Below are 21,052 nucleotides of genomic sequence, written 5' to 3' on the forward strand. Positions count from 1 at the left end.
GCGCACGTGGGGGCTGAGACGCTGCACCCCCAGACTCATCAGGCAGATGCCCAAGACGTCAGTGGGGAAGGATGATGCATCCTCCACAGCTGTGGAGGTGCAAGACGGTGATCCTGGTGCCCAGTGCCCCCAGCATAGGTGAGTAGTGGGGGGCCGTGAACATGGAGAGCAGGATGAAGGACTGATCTCCAGGTTCCTCTTGGGTGGGGCCTGGTGGATAATGTTTCCCACCAGGAGCTCCTGGGCCGGATCCCAGCACATCGGGGAGTGGACAAAGACCCCATCCCCTCCCTTTAGCATGCAATGGGCAGGGAACAGGCAGTGGCCACCCACACTGCAGTGCAGCTGGAGAAACCCTGAGTGAGCCCCTTTGTAGGATGTCCTCACTCCTGACTCAGGCTAGTAACTGACTGGGGAGTGGTTTAGTGTAGTCACCATATCTGCACACGAGCTGAATGAGGTGAGGGGTCAAACCTCAAAAGCAGGGGGCAGTGTGCCAGGCAGATGGAGCCAGAGCTTGGAGCATAGAAGGCAGGGTCAAGGGCAGGCGTGGAGAGCCTGGAGAGGGCTTGCCAAGGCTTAGGATGGGCGTCCGAGGCCCACCAACGGAGGTTTAAGTAGATGGTCAAAACTGAGGGGCCAGAGGGAGCCTAGCAGGGCCGAGTCCGAGCTTTGATCCCAGGGCTGCCTGGCCCCCCGGCACAGAACCACACTTCGCTCCCTGCGCACCGCCTGGGTGGCCGCAAAACGAGCAATTGACATCGTTGCCAAGGTGGCCCCTGCACCCCTCAGAAATGGATAACCGAGAGGAGGGAAGCGCTGGGCAGGTGGAGCCCAGTGCTGAAGTGGCCAGGCTGCCCACTCCCTGCCTCATTACTCTGCTCCCCCACGCGCCGCTTCCCCCCAAACCCTGTTTCCTTCCCGGGGGCTTCAGCCACTACTTGGCCCCTCTGGGGGGAAGCGGGGCCCTACGGGTGACACCCATACTCCCGAAGCCCGCTGGGTGTCAGGGCAAGGATGGACCCACCTTGGGCCCCTCTCCCGGGGCAGGGGCAGGGGGCCGGGGATTGTGGGCGTGGTCTGCAGAGGCCACGCCGCCTCGCCCCCCCGGACCTCCCAGCAGTACCCCCCACTCCACGCGACGGGGCAAGCACGCAGGGCCAGGCAGCAGGAAGAGCCTTTCTTTGTGCCTACACGGAGGTGACAGTGCGCAGCGCCTCCTCGGCCGAGCGGTACTGGTTCAGCTGGATCTGCACCTCCACGGTGAGTGGCTCAGGCCGGTAGTTCTCGTCGAACTCTGTCACTGTAGACTTCCCCTTCTCTGAAAGACAGACAAGTGGCACCCAGAACCAGCTCAGGCTTCGCCAATGGCTGTCTCGGACATGCCCCCTCCCCCCCCACCACCAATGGGACCACCGACCAGAACCAGCCCTGCACCCACCAACCAGGATCACCAAGGGGCACCCCCTGCCGCAACCAGGCCATTCAGGCACAGCTGTGGGGAGAAGAGGAGGGGCGGCTATTCCCAGAGCAGCCCCCTGGCCTGTGCCCCCCCCACTCCAGGCAGACCCTCTTGGCAGTCTGCTGCCTCCAGGACCTCCCACGTCTCTGCTGCAATTTTCTTGCCCTATACTTTTTTTTTTTTTGCTTTTTGGGTCACACCCGACAATGCACTCAGGAATTACTCCTGGCGGTGCTTGGGGGACCATATGGGATGCTGGGAATCGAACCCGGGTCGGCTGCGTGCAAGGCAAACACCCTACCCGCTGTGCTATCACTCCAGTCCCGCCCTATACTATTTTTAGTGAAATTTCTTTCACTGAGATAAAAATGCAGAGAATTAACCCTTTACATGGAGAGAGCCAGCGCCCCATGTGCCCGGCGCTCCCAGGGCTGACCTCTCCCCACTGCCCTGCTCCCAGCTGTCTAGTCACCCCCAGATGGGTACCCCACATCATGGACCCTGCCCGTCTCCTGCCCAGGGCCAAGGGTGGAGGGGGTCTTTCCATCCCACTACTGTGAGCGAGCCCTGAGCCCCGCCCTCTGGAGACGGCTATTCACGTAGCTGTTGCCTGGATCTAGACTTGGCCTGCTCCAGTGCTTCGGGGAATGAACACATTTGGCTGAGGCTTTGCTGCCAGAGACTCTGGGTTCAATTCCCACTCAGCAAACAGCAGCAAACGCCACCATCACATACCCATCTGCCCCCGACCCCCACCCCATCAGCGGCTCTCACCTCGCCGGGATTTCTTACTCTTCATCTTGAGAGCCTGAGAGAACCACAGAGACAGGCTTGTTGGAGTGGGGGGTGTCTGGGGCGATTCTGGGGGCTTCCATCTGCAGGAAGGCCGGGCAGGACCTGGCAAGACGCCTGACCCCTGGGCTGGAGGCCACCCACCCACCCCCACTGCCTGTGTGCTATGGGGCTGCCCATGTGGGGGCTTGCGGCAGGCTCGGAGGCCACTGTACCCTCATAAAGGTCAGCCTGTCAGATTCCAGGGTGCGGATCACCCCTAAGTTGAGCACCATGGACACGGTGGAGTCCCCAGCCACCAGGGGCTCCAGGGAGATGTGGGCTCTGCCCAGCACTTTCAGGATGGGGGCATCCTGGTGGAGCTCCTTGGAAACCACCTTTGTCTTCTTGGATGCCGGTTCCTGGGGTGGGGGGGGGATAGATGTGGTCGAGGCCCAGCAGTGGCCAGCAGTGCCACCCCATCGACAGACACCCCCTACCTTCACCGACTGTCTGTGCCCTTTGCCCTTCTCCTTCTTCTCCTCCTTCTTCTTGTCTTTCTCCTTCTCCTTCTTGCTTTTCTCCTTACTTCCTTTCTTGCCCCCTTTGCTTCTTTTTAAAGACATGGGGCTGGAGGGAGGTGACACTAGATGCCAGGAGAGAATCTAGGGGCAGTGCAGTGGCGTGACGGAGTGCGCTGGAGTCAGCTGGGCCTTTCCGGGGACGCTGAGCATGCAGGGGGTCTCACCTTCTCCTCCACGATGGTGATGGTGGTCCCCGACAGCAGGAAGGTCTTGAGAGACGCCAGCCCCTTGACATTGTGCTGCATCTGGTAGCTGTAGGTGATGACGTCGCTGTAGGGCTTGCGGGCGGTGCTGAAGAGCACTGTCCTGGGGTAGGCAGGACTGTGAGCATCAGGTGACCAGAGAGACCCACCAAGAGCGAATCCGAAAACGGTGTCAAGGGCCCAACCCAAGGTCAATCCCCTGCATCCCATATGGTCCCCCAAGCACTGCCAGTAGTAATTCCTGAATGCAGAGCCAGGAGTAACCACTGTACATTGCCGGGTGTGACCCAAAACAAGAAAAGGAAGGAATGGAGGGAAGGAGGGAGGGGAGGGGGGAGGGGGAGGGGGAGGGAGAGGGAAGGGAGAGGGAAGGGAAGGGAGAGGGAAGGGAAGGGAGAGGGAAGGGAGAGGGAAGGGAAGGGAGAGGGAAGGGAGAGGGAAGGGAGAGGGAAGGGAAGGAAGAAAACAGAGGTGGAAAAATGTCGTTTCACTGCACGTTCCCAGAAGTCATTGGTGGAAAAATGTCGTTTCACTGCACGTTCCCAGAAGTCATTGGTGGCCATCAAGAGTCTTGGACTGAGGTCAGGGACCCCCGTGCACAGAAGCACGCTTAGGGGAGCAGGACCACAATGGGACACTCTGCTCACACCAGGCAGGCCGTGCATGTAGGTACAATCCCTGGGCACTGCGAGCCCCGGTCACTGCTGACAAAAGCAAGGGCAGGAGCTTGCTGATCTGGGCACATCTGGGGGGCAGAAGCAGCACCAGAAAACCAGCCAGCAGACACACAGTGGCCCAGATGTGACGGTGGACACGGGGCCTCAGGAGAGGGCCGGCCACAGGCCACCACTGTGCGCGTGGGAGACAGGTCGCAAAAACAAAAAACAGGCAGCGGGAAGACAGGTTCTGGGGCTGGCCCAGGAGGGGGGCTGGGGGACACAGCTACAGGAAGCTGAATGCCCCAGCATGGGGGCTGCACACGGCGACGTGGGGCCCAAAGCCAATGAGAGAAAACGTGAGCATGAAGGCCCACTAGACGCTCCGCTCGTCGCACCGAGCCCACCACCCCAGACTGGCACCTTCTGAGTGACAACTCCAGTGACAAACAAGGGGCTACTTCACCAGCGACAGGTTGGACACACCCTGGAAGGAAAGCGAGAACAGCACGTCCAGGCTGCAAGACGATAGAGGTGAAACCCGTGCATGGGATCGGAGGATAGGACGGCAGGGGCAGCCAGCCCGCATCAAAACCCGGCTACCCACATGGTCCCCTGAGCACCACCTCGAGTAATTCCTGAGCACAGAGCCAGGAGTTACCTCTGAGTGTTGCTGGGTGTGGCCCAAAATCCAAAAAAGAAAAAAGAATGGCCTCGTCCAGGGCAGGCGAACAGCATCAGTTGTGTGGGAAGCGAGAAATTGAGAGAGCAAAGGGTTAAGGCCCACTCTCCTGGCCAGGCCAACCTGGGACCCCAAATCGTTCCCTAAGCCCTGCCAGGAGGGACCTCCTGAGCACAGAACCAGAAGTAAGCCCTGATCACTGCTCTGTGGCCCAAAAGCCAAAAGAACAAAGAAAACACACAAGGGGTATGGAGCTGCCTTAAAGGCAATCCGGGACCCCCAAGCTCCATCTCCAGCACCACAGGGTCCCCGAAGCATCAAGCTGGGAGCAGCCCCTGACCACCACTGAGTGTGACCCCCAAACTCAAAACTTACTGGAGTTGCCACATCCTGAACAGACAATCTGGCTGTCATTGTCATTGTCATCTCCATGCACAGTCCATGGAGAACTCCCCCCCCTTTTCTACCCCCACTGGCCGTCACATCAGAGGAGTTTTGATGGCAAAAGCAATTGTAGAGGGAATATAAAAGCTTACCAGGAGACTCTGGGCTCCAAGTTCAAATGATTTCCAAGATCTATAAGCAGACTGAAGCTCTCGGGGTGAGCACTTCATTGGTAGAACACATGCCTGACACGCGAAACCTTGAGTTTGAGCTCCAGCACAGCACCAGTGGTGACCCCCCCCCCCCAACTGTCAGGGCCCTAAGACCAGACCCACACTGCAGAACCAATGTCACGGCAGTGGCCCTGCCGGGTCCCCTGACACCGCAGATGGCCCCACACTTCAGGAGATGTGTCAGATTCCAATGGGGCATGTGTGAGTCCCCGGGTTTGATCCTAGTCACTCAATGCACCTGGGAGAGATTTGGGGGCCACATCAAGCAGTGCTTATGGTGCTTGGCGGGGGCGCTGGGTGGGCCCCAGACCTGCTCCTCACAACTGCCGCTGCCCAAAGGGAACTGTGCCGCGCCCTCCCAGGCCAAGCGTGCTCCACACACAGCCCCCTCCTCACCCATGCGACGGGACCACCCGGAGATCCACCAGGGGCCGCAGCTTGGCCAGCTCATTTTCCTCCGAGTTCCGCGTCCTCACGGTGCTCTGGTTGCCGGAGGACTCTCGGGACATGTCAGATTCCTCCATGGCCGTGCCCTGGGAAACCCACTCGTCGTCCTGCAGGCTCTCGCCAGCCTCCACCTCCTCGTCGTCACCAAACTCCTCGCTGAAATGGTCCATGGAAGGTGGCCTGACGATCTGGTGGAGGAGGGAAGATCCTGCTCACCCCCGTCTTGCGGCTTGGCAGAAAGGGCCCACGATGCTGCGAGGACCAGGGCACAGGGAGCCAGAGCCCTGTCTGCTTCCAGCCAAACTCGAGGTGAAGTACAGGCACCAGCTTCTCCATGGGGGCTGTTCCCCTCGGGGTGGGGGCTGCAGCCCCCTCGTTGGCCCCTGCTAGGCCGTTCACTCCCTTTTTATTTTTTATTGCTTTTTGGGTCACACCCAGCGATGCTCAGGGGTTTCTCCTGGCCCTGCACTCAGGGATCACTCCTGGAGATGCTCAGGAGACTATATGGGATGCCGGGAATTGAACTTGAGTCAGCCGTGTGCAAGGCAAATGCCCTCCCGACTGTCCTATCGCTCCGGCCCCTCCCATTTCTAGGGGGTCAGGTGGAGGAAGAGTTGGGAGCATAACTGGCAGGGGGTCAGCGGAGGGAGCTCTGGACTGAGGGGCCCCCACACCCTCATGGGCCAGGCAGCCTACAGGCACACCTCGGCCAGCACACTCTCAAACTCCTCCTTCTTCATGCTTTCTTCATCCTCCACAAAGTCGTAGGTCACATAATAGTTGTAGGCGATGAAGGGCCCGTCAGGGCCGGGCTCTGGGTCCCAGATGGAGGAGTCCAGCACGCCGCGCAAGCTGTTGATGGTCACCGTGATCTGTGCCTTGTTCTCCAGGAGGTCTGCGGGGGCAGGGAGGACGTTGGAGCCTTCCAGAACTCTAGGACACCGAGTCTGTCTAACTGACATGGGTTCCCAGCCCGGCGGTGGAAGATCCACACCCACCGGCCGCTTGCCTTTGCATGCCATCTCTCAGGCACCAGAGTCACTGCCCTCAGCCACACCTGACCCACAGCGGAAAGGCCATTGCCATCTGTGTTCTGACACTCGACCATAAGGGGACTCGGGATGCACAAGCCTCCACTGTGAATAAATCGTCACCCACAGGTGAGTCCCCTGCCCCGCCCCAACAGAGCCAGGCCCGGCAGCCAAAAACTTCCAGGACTCAACCGCCGCCAGGCTCACGGCTGCTCTCCACATGCTCGGATGGGCCTCACCCAGGAGTGACCCTCATACTCTACACCACTGATATTCCAAGAGTGGCACACCACATTTGATGGGGTTTAAAGTAGAAGGCAACCAATCTTAGGCGCAAATACACACACACACAGATACATATATACATCACTGCATCACTGTCTTACTGTCTTCCCGGTGTTCATCGATTTATTCGAGCAGGCACCAGTCACATCTCTCTTCCTTCCAGCCTGAGATTTTATTTTGTTTTTATTTATTTATTTATTTATTTATTGCTTTTTGGGTCACACCTGGCGATGCACAGGGATTATTCCTGGCTCATGCACTCAGGAATTACTCCTGGCGGTGCTCGGGGGACCATATGGGATGCTGGGAATCGAACCCGGGTTGGCTGCATGCAAGGCAAACACCCTACCCGCTGTGCTATCGCTCCAGCCCCTTCCAGCCTGAGATTTTAGCAGCCTCTCCTTACTCATGTTTCCCAATGATTGGAGGCTCTTTCAGGGTCAGGAGAATGAGACCTGTTATCATTACTGTTTTTGGTGTATCAAATACGCCACAGGGAGCTTGCCAGGCTCTGCCCATATGTGTGTGTGTGTATGTATATAATCTCTGCACGCACACACGCCTAAACCTTTAACAGGTTAGTAATCTCTTATCTCGGCCTTTTGGCTAAGATCAAGTGTAGTAACACAAATACACTGTCCTGTCACTGTCCTCCCGTTGTTCATCGATTTGCTCGAGTGGGCCCAGTAACGTCTCCATTGTGAGACTTGTTGTTACTGTGTTTGGCATATCAAATACGTCACGGGTAGTTTGCCAGGCTCTGCCATGCAGGCGAGATGCTCTCTGTAGCTTGCCAGGCTCTCCGAGAGGGGCAGAGAAATCGAACCCAGCTCACCGGGCTGGCTGCTCGCCAGGCAAACGCCTTACCGCCGTGCTGTCGCTCCAGGGCTTAATGGCCCCTGAGTGAAATACAACAATCTTCACACACTTTCCTCTAAGAAACCTTTTGTGGATCATTCTTAGCAGATTATTCATGACAAGCAATACAAAATAAATTATTTCAGTTCTGCTTTGGAGGCAGGATTTGGGGTTCAGGATGGAAACATCCCAAATATGGTGGTGGGAAGATGTAATGGTGGTGGGATTGGTGTCCAAATATTGAATGTAATCGAATACTGCAAACAACTTTATAAAAATAAAATTAAACTAAAAAGAGAAAAATCTCCACCCAGTTCCTATGGGCCACGAGGGCCCTGGGCCCCACACCCACACGTCCCCTCACCTGCCTCGCGGCTGAGCCCCCGGAACTGATGCTTCTCACTGGCCGTCACGGTGAGGTCATCCAGCACGCAGAGCGGCGCCAGGCTGTCGATGGTGAAGCCGCGGTAATGCGCCACGAGGGCCAGCGGGTTGCCCAACAGCAGCAGCAGCCGGAGCTGCCTGAGCGTGCGGAGCGCGGCCGTCATGGCGTGCAGGTCCGTCAGGTTGTTGAAGCTCAGGTCCAGGGAGACGAGGCTGGGCCTGGGGGAGCGGGGCCGCCCGGCAGTCAGGGCCCAGGGGACGGTCCGGCGGTCAGGGCCCAGGGGACGGCCTGGTGGTCAGGGCCCGGGGACGGCTCAGCAGTCAGGCCCGGGGACAGTCCAGCCATCAGGGCCCGGGGACAGTCCAGCCATCAGGGCACGGGGAACAGTCCAGGCATCAGGGCTCTGCCAGGCCCTGTCCCGGCCAACCGTGGCCAGATGCTGAGGTGGGTGGGGCCCTCGGGGAGCCCTTTGCCCCAACTTCCTCCACAGCCCGGTTCTTCCCAGGGAAACCCCGAGTGTCCCTTGAGCAGCTGAGCTCAGTGTCCAGAAGGTTCCTCACCAGGAGAGACAGACTGGCAGGTGGGGGAGTACATGGGGGGCAGAGGAGGGTGAAAACGGGGACCAGCGGGTGCCCTGGGCCTGGGGCTCAGAAATGTTTCCCGGCCTCTGCTCTGCGCAGGTCAGGCGAGGTGCTCGAATCCCGGCCTGCTCCCCAGCACGGACCCCCGCTCTGAGAACTCCCCCCTCGCCACCAGCCCAGGGGAAGGGTCCCCCCATCGCGCCTTCAGCATAAGATATGGTCCAGGGGGCAGGTGGAAGGGGGTGTCTGAGGGCCTGAGCGCAGGGTACCAGGCTCGGCATTTGGGGATTTCCCTGGGTGGAACCTCAGAGCACTCGGGCAGGGCCACAGGTGCTGCCTGTCCCAAGGACACGGGGCTCCTGGGTCTCAGGGGGCTTGTCCCCCTCCCTCGCTACAGGGACTCAGTGTCCCACACCAACCCATCAGCGGGGGTCTCCCGCGGGCCCCCACCCCGCCTGCCTGGCACTGGGCAGACACGCCTGGTCGTTCCTCTGGGGTGGGGCCCCTCACCAGCCCACCCCTGCCTCCCCGGGGCCCGGGTCACCAGTGCTCCGCAGTGAGGAAGAGGCTCTCGGCAGGGCCCAGCAGCTGGTTGTGGCCAGCGCCCAGGTGCTGCAGGCGGGGCGGGGGGTGCGCGCACAGACACTCCAGGCTCCGCAGCCGGTTCCCGTACAGCTCCAGTACCTGCGGGCACCACCAGCCTCGGTCCTCGCGCCCCCTCGCCCCGCTGACCGCGAGCTGATGGGAGTTTCTCCCTTTTTTCCTGGACATTCAGAACGGGAGGGTGGGAGCCCGGGCCTTGCAGGGGGCGGGGGCTGCGGTCAATCCCTGGCACTGCCCAGCCAGTATCTCAGGCGTCAAAGTGAAAACATCTGAAGCGGGAGGGGTGGACAGGGCTGGAGGCAGGGGAGTTCTGGGGAGGGCGTGGGTCTCAGGAGAGCCCAGGGGCTCCTGGACAGACCAAGGGCACGAACCAGCCTCTGCCTGAGCCACGGTTCCGGGACCATCAATTCCTGGAAATCAGGGTTAACTCCCCGGGGGGCGCCTGGCGGGGCCAGCACCACAGGGGTCGCTCTGGGGACCCCTCAGTGGGAAGATCACCTGGTAGGAGTTTGATCATTAAGCCACTCTGCCCCAGGCATGGGGGTTCCCGTGCTGCTGGGGATCACACCTGGGCTCCCACGTGCAAAGCATGTGCTCCAGCCCTCTGTGCCGTCGCCATGGCCCTGGTCTTTTTTAAAAAGTGTTTTATTGGGGCTGGAGAGTTAGGTGTTTGCCTTGCAAACAGCCCACCAGGGTTCGATCCCTGGCATCCCATATGCCAGGGGGACCCGAGCACCACCAGGAGTAATTTCTGAGTGCAGAGCCAGGAGGAACCCCTGAGCATTGCCAGGTGTGACCCCAAAAACCAAAATTAACAACAACAAAATGTATATATATGTATATGTATGTGTGTGTGTGTGTATACACACACATATATATACATGTATATATGGGCTGAAGTGATAGCACAGCAGTAGAGCATTTGCCTTGCAAGCGGCAAACATGGCCGACCCGAGATCGATTCCTCCGCCCCTCTCAGAGAGCCCGGCAAGCTACCGAGAGTATCTCGCCCGCACGGCAGAGCCTGGCAAGCTCCCCGTGGTGTATTCGATATGCCAAAAACAGTAAGAACAAGTCTCACAATGGAGATGTTACTGGTGCCCGCTCAAGCAACTCGATGAACAGCAGGAAGGCAGTGACAGTGTTTTGTACATATATGTATTTTTTAGAAGCAAAAGAGGGGCCAGAACCATAGTACAATGGGTAGAACGTTGGCTCTCCACATGAGTGACCCAAGTTTGATCCTCGGCACCACATATGATCCCTGAGCACTGCCAGGTGTGGCCCAAAAACAAAAAAAAATAAAAAGTAAGAAGGAAAAAAAGCTTAAAATAAACTTTTTTTATATATAAATTCATCTTTTTGGGGGGTTCTCACCAGCTGTGCTCGGGCTCACCCCTGCCCTATCCCCAGCCCCCCCACCCCCCGCTCTGAGCATTTCAGGACCACAGTGCCACGGCACAATGACACGCACAGCACTGCCACCATCGCCACCATGCACTTGCCAAAAACTCTGCCACCCCCACAGGATCTGACTCCCACAGCCTCCCGCGCCCCAGGGACGCTGGGGCCAGCCACTGCAGGCCCCGGGGCCCTCCCTCCCGCTGTGGCCCGTTGCCTGGGCAGTTCCTGCTCCGTACCCTGAGCGTGGGAGGCAGGTGCGCGCTGTCCAGGTCCTGGATCTGGTTGGCGCTCAGGATCAGCTCCTCCAGCCTCAGGAATCTCAGGAGCCCTTTGTCCACCAGGCTCACCTGGAGGGCAGGAAGGGGAGCTGGGAGCTCTGGGACCGGAAGCAGGGCTCCCGAGCACAAGACGCCTCCTCCAGGGGGAACCCCGCACCCGTGCCCTCAGCACTGCAGGGCACTGTGGGTGCCAGACCAGGCCTGTGCCCCTCGGTGCACTGGGAGGTGCCAAGGGCAGAAAGCCCCTCTCAGCCGGTTGCTCCTGGGCCAATGCGCCCCAAAAAAGTCAGGAACCCCAAGGGCTCACGCGGTTAAGCCAGCCAGAGTAGACGGGGCCAAGACCTCTTACGGAACCGGGGCAACCAGCGGTCAGCTGTTGGAGGTGAGAGTCCAGGGCCACAGATGGATCTGACCTCCCCACACTCGCCAGCCTCACGCAGTGTCTGCACCCAAACTCCTAAGGCCCTTGGGGACACGGACTCTCTCGGGACCCCGGCCGGCTCTCGCCTTCTTGTCCACCATGCGCAGGGACGTGAAGTAGGAGTAGAAAAAGCTGTCCTTGATTTTCCTGGGCTTCCGGATGGCCAGCTCCTTCAGAAAGCGGTCCTCGTTGCTGGCGCCTTCGGGCAGGGCCCAGGGCGAGAGCGGGCTGCTGGCCAGGTCCAGCAGGGCGTGCAACGGCTCCTCCTGGGGACCTGGCCGTCGCTGCCCAATCCGAGGGAGGAAGCGGGACCTGTTCTGAGGCGGGAGGAAGAGAATTCTCAGCTCAGAGCAGAGACGCGGTGCAGCCAGGGCAGGCCACACGGGCCAGGCCAAAGGACCTTCTCACCCGGGGGCCGCAGCCCGGCAGGACCCCGCCTACTCTCAACACCTGGGCTGCCTCCGGAGGGGCCTCTAGATGGAGGCCGTGCTCTTCCCGCTGGCTGCCCGTATCCCGCGACCGACGCTTCCCTTCGGCTTTCCTGAACCACCTCAGCTCCCCAGCCGGGCGTGAACCGGAGCGGGGCGAGGGGCTGGGCTGCGCGCCCGGCGTGCAGGACAGGAAGACCCCGCTCCCTGCCCCCCAGCCTCAGGCTCCTGTCCAGGGTCAGCTAGGGCTGGGCACGCTCGGACCCCAGGAAGCGCTTTCCACCCCAAAAGGAGCCTGGCGTCTGCGCAGCTCAGGACGGGGCCGTGCACCGGCCGACACGTCGGAGGCCCCTGGGTCAGCTCTCGGGCCGCCGCCGCAGGGTCCACGGTCCACGTCCTCAGCCCCGGGACCTGATCTTGCTAGGCGCGGTTGCCTCTTCCACCTCCAGCACCCGGGCGTGCCCGAGCTCGGCCCCGGGACCCCAGTCAGCCCCCGCCAGCCGCCAGCCCCGGGTCTCCGCACCCAGCTGCCCGTGCCGCAGGGGAAGTCGTGCAGACACAGCTGCTGGAGGTGCTCCTGCACCGCCTCGCTCACGGTGCAGCCCGGTCTCTCCATGGCGCGCGCGCCGGCGCCGCGTCCAGCCGGTTGCCGGGCAACTCGCGGGTGGGGGCGGGGCCGCGCAGGCGCAGATGAGATGCGGCGCCGGCGCCAGTGCGGGACGGCGCATGCGTGTACGTGGGGAGGCGGGACGGCGCAGGCGCAGCTGGGCTCGCGACTTCCGGACGGGCGCGAGCCGGCCCCCGCCGCGCGTGCACGCCGCGTGCTCAGTGCTGCTCGCTCCCGTCCCTCCTGCAGGCGCCCCTCTGAGCACCCGGGTTAAATCCCTGCAGGGGGGGTGCGTGCGCGCGTCGAGGCCCGTTCCAGTCGGGGCTGGCTTCTGAGAACTGTCCGCACGGCCGTTCCCTCGGGAGCATCGCCCGCGCCCTGCAGTGCCATTACCCAGGCCCCACGCCGGAGCCCCAAAGGGGCACCCGGGGGCGTCGGGGCCAGGGGGCTCTCTGCCGGCCGCATCTGCTGCACAGCCCATGCGACCGACCCACCCACTGACAGGGTAGAGTCGAGGGGTGCTTCGCTCATTCACAGCAGCCGCTATGAAGCACGACTGCCGGCCTAGTTGCAGTTCATCACCGTGTCGCGGGCACGGCCTCCGGAACACTCAGCCGCCTGCCTCTCTGGGCACCCCACCCCTCACCCCCAGTCGTTTGATACGAATGGAGCCCAGCTAGCAGTGGCCTGGGCCTCGGCCCCTCCCTGCAGCAGCGTTTCCAGCCTGAGCTGGGGTCGGGGGTGGGAGGAGACTTCCTTGAGTTTCATGGACACAACCTTACCCACAGTGGCTGGGCCACGTCCTGTACATAAGTTCATTGGAATCGACCCAAAATGATGCTGCTGCAACACTCTCGTTGTAGGTGCGGGCTCTTTCCTTTCTTCCCGGGACACTCCTGGGGAAACGGGACATGTCAGAGCGACCAGTCACTCTGAGGAATGTTTTAAAAACTCAGACCTTCACAAAGATGCACCATTATTTCTCATTCTTTCAGACACCACAGCTTCCAGTGTTTTCAGGTCTTTGCCAACATCAAGTAGCACTGCACTGTCCTCCCGTTGTTCATCGATTTTGCTCAAGCGGGCACCAGTAACGTCTCACAACAAATTGTGAGACTTGTTGCTACTGTGTTTGGCATATCAAATATGTCAGGGGTAGCTTGCCAGGCTTTGCCGTGCAGGAGAGATACTCTCGGTAGCTTGCCGGACCCTCCAAGAGGGGCAGAGGAATTGAACCCAGGTCAGCCACATATAAAGTAAAACCCTACCTACAGTGGTATCGATCCAGCCCTCCAACACCTAGGTTTTTGGGGGGGGGGTTGTTTGTTTGTTTGTTTGTTTTGCTTTTTGGGTCACACCCGGCTATGCAGAGGAATTACTCCTGGTTCATACACTCAGGAATTACTCCTGGCGGTGCTTGGGGGACCATATGGGTTGCTGGGAATCGAACCCAGGTCAGCTGCGTGCAAGGCAAACGCCCTACCCGCTGTGCTATTGCTCCAGCCCCAACACCTAGTGTTTTTTTAAATTATTTTTTAATGGAGCGATAGCACAGCGGGTAGGGCGTTCGCCTTACAAGCGGCCAACATGGCCAACCCGAGTTCGATTCCTCCGCCCCTCTCGGAGAGCCCGGCAAGCTACCAAGAGTATTCGATATGCCAGACACAGTAACAACAAAGTCTCCAATGGAGACATTACTGGGCCCGCTTGAGCAAATCGACGATCAACGGGAGGGCCTTTACCTTTAATATATATATATATATATTAAGAGATAGCACAGCAGGTAGGGCCGAGCCGGGTTTGATTCCTCCGCCCCTCTCAGAGAGCCCAGCAAGCTACCGAGAGTATCTCTCCCACACGGCAAAGCCTGGCAAGCTACCCGTGACATATTCGATATGCCAAACACAGTAACAAGTCTCACGATGGAGACGTTACTGGGCCTGCTGAGAAAATCGATGAACAACAGGAAGACCGTGACTGTGACCGTACATATAGCACAGCGGATAGGGCATTTGCCTTGTATACAGCTGGCTCAGGTTCGATTCCTCAGCCCCTCTCGGAGAGCCTGGCAAGCTACCGAGAGTATCTCTCCCACACGGCAAAGCCTGGCAAGCTCCCCGTGACATATTCGATATGCCAAACACAGTAACAAGAAGTCTCACAGTGGAGATGTTACTGGGCCCGTTCAAGCAAATCGGTGAACAACGGGAGGACAGTGCTACATATATATTACCAGGTCCCATCCCTGGCACCCTATATGTCCCCCATGAACACTATCCAGCAGGGATCCCTGAGTACACACCACCAGATGTGGCCCAAAAACAAACATATATAGCCATTTTAGTAACAGGAGAGACTCGCACTGTGGGTTTTATTTTATGATTATTGAGAAGTTTCTCGGGTGCTTATTGGTCATGTAAGCGTCTTCTTTGGAGAAATGTATACTCAAATCTTTTAGCGATGTCAGATAAAATTACTGAGTTATGGTAATCTTTTATATGCTGTAGGTGCTAGCCTCTTGTCTTAGGCTTTTTTGGGGGGTCCACACCCAGCAATTCTCAGAGGTTACTCGTGGCTCTGGGACTGAGGAATTACTACTGGTAGTAATCGGGGACCATAAGGGATGCTGGGGGTTGATCTACGTCATCTGCATGCAAAGCACATGCCCTCACCACAGTACTATCACTCTGGTCCCGTGTTAGGAATTATTGGCAAATATTTCCTTCCATTCAGTCGCTTGTCTTTTCACTTTCCACGGGAACAAGCTGGGCCATTCCAAGCCTCACTGGAGAGTCGGTGGTGACTTCAGGCCAAGGGAGTGGAGATAAGGCCCTCTCGGGAGATAAGGAGATAATGCTGGACATTTTGGTGAAATGAAACTTAGTCTTTCTTTGTCTATGTCTAGTTCATAACGCTGAGTTCATCACTTTCCATAATGAGCTCACGAGTCGTCTCTCAGATCTGTGAGGCACTTTCGCCCAGTCTAGGTATGTTTTTTCACCATATGGTATGCCGGGGATCGAACCTGGACCAGTCACATGCAAGGCAAGAACCCCACCCCGCCATACTCTCTCCGGTACCAACATTTTTATAATTGTTAGAAAAATTATCTAAGACTGGAAATAAGACAGAATTATTTTTAAAGAATGAAATAAGGTGCTGCAGCGATGGCACAGCGGGTAGGGCATTTGCCTTACACGTGGCCAACCTGGGTTCGATTCCCAGCATCCTGTATGGTCCCCCGAGCATCACCAGGAGTAATTCCTGAGTTCAGAGCCAGGAGTAACCCCTGTGCATTGCCAGGTGTGACCCCAAAAGCAAAAAAAATAAATAAATAAAAATAAAAAACAATGAAACAAATATCTATGAGTTCACAGTGATACCTCTCGCCCACTCCCGCCAAATTAAAACCACAAAAACCACCATAAGCTGCATCTGGCATGATGTTGGGATGGATACAGCAAGCTGGGTGCCAAGCGGAGGGGGCCAGCCTGGAGAAAGCGGGAAGTCCCGTTGGGCCTGGGGAGATGCTCACGGGCTGAGATGTGCTCTTCGTGCGGAAGCCCCGGGTCCCACCTGCCATGGTCCCCCAGGTGCCACAAGAGGGAACAAGTCCCGAACACCCCACCTAGAGTAGCCCCTCAGAATGACAGGGTGTGGCCCCAGGCGGGCCTGTTCAGATCATGTGATGGTCAGGGTGCCCAGATACGATTTCCAGCTCATTCGCTCGCTGGCGCCCGGAAGCAGGGGCATCGGCCGGGGTCCCCAGCCCCTTGGATCCCAAGGCCACGTCCTGAGGCTCTGTGCTCGGGGCCCCAGGCTCTGGACACCCTGCCTTGCTCCTCCATATCCCCCTTTGGCAATGGCATCAAACACCCCTACTCGAGGTCCTGTGGCCTCACGCCGACACACCTGGTGTCTCCAGCCTGTGCCCCTGCGCGGCCACGCTGCCGCCAGCACCTCCCTCCAAAAACCCGCATTCCATCTGGGTCCACGACAGCGTGTCCACCCAGCGCTACTCTCCCTCCCTGCGCGTGGAGCCTCAGGCAGTCCTGATCGTCAGCGCAACAGTCCTCAAGATTCCGACGCAGCCCAGTGTCCACTGAGGTGGCCTTTTGAGCGGCCATGTCCATGTCCTTGGCCGGCAGAGCCCCTGCACCCCCGAGCTGCCTGCTGTGTTTGAACTTCATCACCTCTGTCACCCTCTGTCCGCAGTGCCACCTGTCCCCCACGACTCCCACCAGAAACCGGATCCCTCCCCCCACCGTACTCCTGTTCTCTGCTCGGCCAGCCGCTCTCACGGACTCTCATGTCCATCCATCCACAGCCAGCACTGGACCGCCCAAGCCTCTCTCCCCTCGCCAGGACAGCCACACCCCTCCCGATGGGCCTGCCCCTTCCTGGGCCCCTAAGGCCCATTCTCTGAGCCGCCCTGTCCCTTTGGAGAATGCCTCAGACCACTTGTCCCCGCAGCCCAGTCTCAGGGAGCTGCTCATGGGAGCGAAGGCAAGGCCCCGGAAGTCTCTGCACCCTCCTTGGCCCCAGCTGCCAAGACTTTCCCTCTCTGGGACCTTGTTCCAGCTTAACTGTCCCCCTACACTCACTTGTCACCCCCGTGGCATCAGCTGCTTTCACATGAGACCCTCACTCTGCGCCCCTGTCATCTCTGTGAAGCCCTAGAGCCTGGCCCGGGGGGAGGGGGGGGAGGGAGTGACGCGGACAGCCAGGGGCCGTTCCTGATCCCAGCTGGAGACTCCAGTGATGCCTTCGGCCCAAGGGGGTGGCGATAAGGCCTTTGACTCACCCACTTTGCCCTGGTTATCAGAACCATCCCTGTGCGTTCACACGAACAAGCTGCAGAACTTTCCAGAGATAATGCACTCCGCAAACCTCAAGCTTGCTGCACGCCCACACGTGTTTCTCTGGGACCCTCCCCAGAAATTCCCTGCGGGGCGCGGACCCTCACAACAGGCGGCCGTGCTGTGAGGTCTGGGCGTCGAGATTTCTTGTCGTCAGATCAATAAGTTCTTTCCAGGAAGAAGCGGTGAAGACGCGTAGCCTTCCTGAGCACATCTCTGCGCATCGCCCTGAGTCAGGCCCCGCTCGGCCTGAGGGTAACCTCAGAGTTTCTGCATTTCCTTCCAGCCGTTTCCCCCACCGGCCTGAGGTGGAAGAAATCTGAAAACGTTTTTCTGGAGAAAAGCCGTGTGGTGACTTCACCGCGACGGAACAGCCGACCCTCCTTCCTCACGCGGGCCCTTTATAAGGCTCCGGCCACCATGGCCTGTACTTCAGGGGCCTCAGAGGTGCCAGGCAGGCCCGACGCTCTCCATGGCCCCCCCCACGGCTACCGCTGCGCCTCCTCCCTCAGCGACGCGGGGCCGAGGGGAGGCCCCTGCAAGGCAGGCTCTGGGCTGTGGGTTCACAGCCCGTCTCTCTGCAGGCGCCGCCGTTCCTGTCCTGATCCTGCTCTGCATCTCGGGGACCCCGCTCTCGGCCCACGCGGCGCCCCTGCAGCCCCTTTCAGAGGACCACCAGCAGAAGCTGCTCTGCTGGCTGTGGAACTCGGCGTCAACGCTTTATGCCAACTACGTGAGTGCCTGCGGGACCCACCCTCACCCTCCCCGTCTGAGCAGGAATCCGGGGCCAGAGCCCAAACGGCTCCTTGACGGATTTTGCTGTTGGAGGCTCCAGGGCTCCTCTGGGGTGTCAGGATCAAACCCTCAAACCTGGGGCTTCTGCATAACAGAAAGTGCTCTGCCCCTCTGCGCATCGGCCCCTGGCCCGAGCCTGCCTCCTGAAGGCAAGCAGAAAGTCCCCCGCTTCCCTCACTGCACCTGAGGCCACCAACCCCCCTCAAGCAGGGCTACTGACCCCTTTGGGAGGGACCGAGCAGCTGGTGAATGAATCCCCCAGACATGGGGCGGTCCCCTGAGGTCCCCCACAGTCACAGCACACCACACCCAGCCCCTTGTTGAAACCAGGGTCCAGCCTGGGTGGGACTCGAGAGTGCTCGTGTGAACCTGGGGAGCCTGTGGGGGTATTTTGGGGGATTCCGTGAGTTTAGCGCTTGTGTTTGTGCTTCCGGGGCTGGGACGAGGGTGGAGGCTCTTGGGGTGCATCGCCTGAATCCAAGAGGGGAGGGGAGGTCTCTCCTGGGTTCCTGGGAGGGGAACTTCTCTGCAGGCCCTCACCCCTGAGCCCCCGCTCTGCTCTGCATGTCAGCAGGCAGCTGCTGGCACGGTCACAGTGAGCCCCAAACTTGTAGTCCCCGGGGAGAGCCAGGGCGGGTATGGGTGGGCCCCGGGGCAAACGCTGTCAGGCCTTGGCTCCAGCCCTCTCCTGGCCTCTCACACCCCTGAACCCCTGGGAACGGCCTGAGAGGGCGGGCTCTGCTCTGCACTGACCGGGGCTGGCCCTGGGGGCAAGGCGATCATAGCCCCTCGGGCACACTGCATGGGGAGCTTGGGGCCATTCAGAGGGAGACTCCAGCCGTCGGAGGGTCTCCTCCTGGGTGGCCATGGGCCTCACGCTCCCCCGTTTCTCTTCGTACCCCACAGAGCCGGGAGGAGAAGCTCCCAGACCTCCGGCAGCCGTGCCCCAGCACCCGCCCCCCACTGCCAAACTGCGTCAAGCCCAGCGTGGGCAGCGTGGAGCCCAGCAGCTTCCTGCCCTTCGTCCAGTACATCAAGCCCACTGTGCTCAAGTCCTTACCACGTAACCACGACGTGGACGAGATCATCGACGTGCTAGGGCGACTCCAGGTTGGGGAAGTCCAGGAAAAGAGCGTGAACACGTCCATGAACTCCCTGGGTAAGAAGTGGTTGGTGCTGTCCGTGCTGAAGCAGCTGGTGATGTGTGTGCGATCCACTGCAGAGAGGAGGGGGACCTGCAGGAACATCCCTGTCGTGTGGGAAGACGACTCCCGGCTGAGGGCCGTCTCCCAGGAGCCTCACCCAGGGAAGAAGCTGCAGACTCAGCTGAGTAAGACTTCGAAGGCTTCAAAGGCTTTCCAGCGACGGCAGCAGCCTCAGCCGCTCAGACCACCAGGTTAATTGATCAATTGATCAGATTTATTGGAGGGGCCTGGGAACCTATTTAATAAATTATTATATTGAGGTGTGTATCCTATTTAATAAATTATTGAATTGAGATATGTATCCTATTTAATAAATTATTAAATTATTAAACAGAGCTGCCCGGTCTTGCTGCATTTTTTTCCCTCCCTGAAGTGTTTTGGGATTCGTGGAGGGGGAGTGACGGGGGCGGGGGGCCGCCGAGGGACAAGATGGTGCTGTGAGGACAGAAAGATCAGTGAGGGGGGCTGGAGCATTAGCACAGCAGGTAGGGCGTTTGTCTTGCACGCGGCTGACCCGGGTTTGATTCCCAGCATCCCATATGGTCCCCGGAGCACCGCCAGGAGGAATTCCTGAGCGAAGAGCCAGGAGTAACCCCTGTGCATCGCCGGTGTGACCCAAAAAGCAAAAAAAAAAAAAAAAAAAAGACCAGTCAATGTGGCCTGTCCAATGGTCGCGGGCAGGGCAGATGGCGTCTGTCCCCCCCCCCCCCCCCGTGGCGCCTCCTCTGCTCTGGGTCAAGGAAGGGGCTGCCCCCAGATTCGGTTTTGTTTGGGGGCCACTCCCAGCATTACTCAGGGCTTGTCTTTGGCCCTGTGCTCAGGGATCACTCCTGCCGGGCTCGAGGACCACATACGGAGGCAGGGATCAAACCCTGGCGGGCTGCAAGCAGAGCAAGCCCCTCGAACCACTGTGCTCTCTCTGCCTGTCAACCTGGTCAGACTCTGGATGGGAGCTTGTGACTTGGAGCTGTGGGTGGGGGGCCAACTGCTAGGGGGAGCACTGTGCAGTGAGCCCCGACTGGGGGATGGGCGGGGGCCACCAGTCCTGACCCCACCTTCCTCCCCCTGAGGCTTAGGGTTGCCTCTGACCTGGTTCTGTCGTGCTGACCCGAGACCGCAGCCTCGGCAGCTTCTGGCTCTTCCCCGTTACTCCCCCCAAAGCCCAGAACTCTGGGGATGACTCAACCTCTGGCTGGGGACACCACCGTGGGCCTCTAACACTTCTTACAAAAGCCATCTGGCAGCTCCGAGGTGCAGGGTCCCCGATGCTGTGACACTCCTCTACTCTCTAGCCACCCGCCTGTCTTTTTTGGGGTACAACCCCCAAATCTGGGTCTGCATGGCCCGTTCCAGGGGCTTGCGTGCCCGCTGCAAAGGGCCCCAGGCTCGCTTTGATCTATTCTGGTTGAATAGGTCCAGGCTGGGCCTGGGAATCTGTATTTTGGTTGTTTGGGCGCCAGAGTGCTCAGGGATCATTCCGGGCTCTGTAGTCGGGCTCACTTCTGGCTCTGTGCTCAGGGATATTCCTGACTCTGTGCTCAGGGGCTCTTGCGGAACAGAACATGGGTAATCTGAAAGCAAGGCAAGCATTTTCCCCTGTACTATTCCTCCGACCTAGACCACATTCCTTTTAACCCTCCCACTAGTTTGAAGACCCTGTGGGCTATTTCTGTGTCTGGCTCCCGTGAGTAATGGTGCAAGTGTCCAGCCAGCCTTCGGGATGCCTGTGGACACACACCCACAAGGAAGTCCCGGTGCAGGAGCCCCTGGACTGTCTCATTCCCACAGGGCATGAAGTTTGCGGCACCCCACACCGAGCAGCACTTCTTGGTCCCAGCTGCCTTTTTGTGCAAGTTGTAGCCATCCTTGAGTGGTTCGTCGTCGTACTTT

General features: G+C 59.3%; 1 protein-coding gene across 1 annotated transcript; it reads right to left on the reverse strand.

Moving 5' to 3' along the window:
• Positions 1-1,190: 1,190 nt before the first annotated feature.
• On the reverse strand, positions 1,191-12,312 carry LRRC43 (leucine rich repeat containing 43). Its single transcript, XM_056107176.1, has 13 exons — positions 12,220-12,312; positions 11,355-11,585; positions 10,806-10,916; positions 9,107-9,246; positions 7,961-8,199; positions 6,127-6,317; positions 5,372-5,610; positions 2,982-3,123; positions 2,835-2,898; positions 2,740-2,789; positions 2,470-2,640; positions 2,237-2,270; positions 1,191-1,321 (listed from the first exon to the last, which is right to left on the reverse strand). The coding sequence occupies exons 1-13, from the start codon at positions 12,310-12,312 to the stop codon at positions 1,191-1,193; spliced, it is 1,836 nt and encodes a 611-aa protein (XP_055963151.1).
• Between the last annotated feature and the right edge of the window lie 8,740 nt (positions 12,313-21,052).

This window comes from Sorex fumeus, unplaced genomic scaffold, assembly GCF_029834395.1.
Source record: "Sorex fumeus unplaced genomic scaffold, SorFum_2.1 ptg000155l, whole genome shotgun sequence".
In the NCBI taxonomy this organism is placed as follows: Eukaryota; Metazoa; Chordata; class Mammalia; order Eulipotyphla; family Soricidae; genus Sorex; species Sorex fumeus.

Coding starts and splice junctions, on each gene's coding strand:
- LRRC43 (XM_056107176.1), bottom strand. CDS start 12,312: ATGGAGAGACCGGGCTGCACCGTGAGCGAGGCGGTGCAGGAGCACCTC. Junction 10,917..11,354: donor TGCGCATGGTGGACAAGAAG/GCGAGAGCCGGC, acceptor CCTGCCCTCCAG/GTGAGCCTGGTGGACAAAGG. Junction 2,271..2,469: donor ACAGGCTGACCTTTATGAGG/GTACAGTGGCCT, acceptor TGGTTCTCTCAG/GCTCTCAAGATGAAGAGTAA.